Raw genomic sequence first — 2,053 nt, 5'->3', positions numbered from 1 at the left:
AAATGTTGAGGGAAGTTTCTTCATATATATTTTTAGGCCAAGGGGTAATTTATTAATAAAAATACTCGTGCCAAAAAAATCTCTATATATAAAATAGTTATAATAAAATTTTATAGGAAAAGCGTGACAATAATATAATAATTCGTTGGTTATTACAAAGCTTCGAGAAAAAAAAAGAAGAAGGCGATTGTAGTTTATTTTTTTTTTTTTTAGGCGAGAGTTTTACGGTTGTTAAATAAATGAAATAATTTGCAGATTGTGAAATGAATGTTGTGTTATGGGTTTATAATGAGGCTAATATGTTTTAGTTTTTTTTTTTGTTTTGTTTTGTTTTACGATTGTTTCAATTACGATAAACAGTAAAATTATTTATGTTGTTTAAAATAGTTTTAAGAGAGAATTATCCTAATAAATTTTTATTATGGATTAAAATGTATAATTTTGTTATCAAAACATTATTACAAAAAAGGAAAAATATGTATAATATTCTAATTGTATAACAAGATTAAATATTTGTTACATTGTGTACGTGTGTGTGTATTTGAAAAAAAAACGAAAATCAATGCTACGGTTTCGAGTAGAGAGAGAGAGAGAGTGAGAGAGAAAAAAATAGGAATAAAAGTTCACAAGTGTAATTTACACAAAACGCGTATAAAGAAATAAAAGTGAAGAAGAAACCTTTTTGGACAAATAAAAAATTTATATTGAGTAACAAAAAAACAAAAAAAAAATGTTTTGAAAAAATTATTACAGATCGTAGACAAAGGAGGAAAAAAAAGGAGAGAGAGAGAGAAAAAAAAAAAAACATAACGTAATGTATAAATAAATATGCCAGAAACGTATTTTACTCATTAAAGTAAACAGTAAATAATAACTTTTTATTTATTAATTATTTACAATGGCTGCCAAAGTTCAAAAAAAAAAAAAAAACAGTTAGTAATATTAATAACAATATAAGGAGAAGAAAGAAAAACATGAGGCAACCGTGTAGTAAAAAGTCTTAAAGATAATAATAATTGAGATTATTGAAATGGTAAGTAAAGGATTTGGAACGATTAGGAAAAGAAAAAAAAAAGTTGTAATAGCATAAAATGCGGAAAAAAGATGTAAAAAGCTTTATGTTTGCCATTAAAAAAAAAAAAAAAAAACTAATATCAAATCACCTGATGACGTTTTAGTTAAACGTTAGTTAAACAGGTTTTGAATCATTTTTGAAAAAAAAAAAAAAAAAAATCAATCAATAAAGAGAGAAATAAAACTTTAAAAATATATAACTTTTTAAGACCAACCCGAAAATAAATAAATAAAAAATTTCGAAGTGAAAAACTAATAAATCACACACACACACACACAAAAGTTAAAAATTTTCTTCCAATTTTTTTTTTTTTTTTTTTTTTTATAAAAAAGTTTTTTTAGTACCTGTTTGTTTTTGTTTCAGGTGTAGTAATGAGAGAAAAAAGAGGGCTTAGTCGAGTTCAAAAATTAAAAAAGAGACTTAGTTATAGTTTTGGACGTCTTGGTAAGTTTAACTCTTAATCATTTTAATTTTACACCTAATATTGAGTTGTGTTATTAAAAGATTTGGGGGGGTGGAAAATGGAAAATGGAAAAATGAAAACGTTGAACATAATCGTGAGATTATTGAGTTTTATCATTTTTTTTTTTTTAAACGCGAATAAAAAATGTTGTGCACTAGTCTATAGAATGACCAAATAAGTATAAATAACGTGATGATGACATAGGAAAAGTAAGTAAGTAAAAAACTTTGAAGGAAAACCTGTTTTTTTTTTTTTTTCCTACATATTTGGAGCTTTAAATTTATTATTGGTTTATTTTTTTTTTTTTTTTTTTTGTTTTTTTATGGTTTTCAAATTTCAAATTTTAAATTTTTTTCTTATTCTTTATTTTATCAGGTTTTTCCATTTTTTTTTTTAAAAGTAAATTATTTAGTTCGTATTAGTAACCGCCTCTGGCGTTTATTAATCATTTTTTTTTTTTTTTACGCGACTCTATGGAATTTTCAGTTTTTTTTTTTTTTTTGCTTTCATTTAAC

The 2,053-nt window shown here is 23.4% G+C and overlaps 1 protein-coding gene across 1 annotated transcript in view; it reads left to right on the top strand.

The window, feature by feature from the left end:
- Positions 1 to 1,446: 1,446 nt before the first annotated feature.
- The window catches only part of Phum_PHUM321170 (cAMP-dependent protein kinase catalytic subunit, putative), a gene marked incomplete at both ends in the record, with an annotated part of 5,954 nt that continues 5,347 nt past the window's right edge, over positions 1,447 to 2,053 (top strand). Inside the window, 2 exons of the mRNA XM_002427430.1 lie at positions 1,447 to 1,523; positions 1,565 to 1,632. Coding sequence (XP_002427475.1) covers positions 1,447 to 1,523; positions 1,565 to 1,632 — 145 coding nt within the window. The remainder of the gene's footprint in view (positions 1,524 to 1,564; positions 1,633 to 2,053) is intronic.

The sequence above is a fragment of the Pediculus humanus genome, genomic scaffold, assembly GCF_000006295.1.
Source record: "Pediculus humanus corporis 1103172107730 genomic scaffold, whole genome shotgun sequence".
In the NCBI taxonomy this organism is placed as follows: domain Eukaryota; kingdom Metazoa; phylum Arthropoda; class Insecta; order Psocodea; family Pediculidae; genus Pediculus; species Pediculus humanus.
The sequence above is the reverse complement of the archived record's forward strand: the minus strand, read 5'-3'. Positions and strand labels throughout refer to the sequence as shown.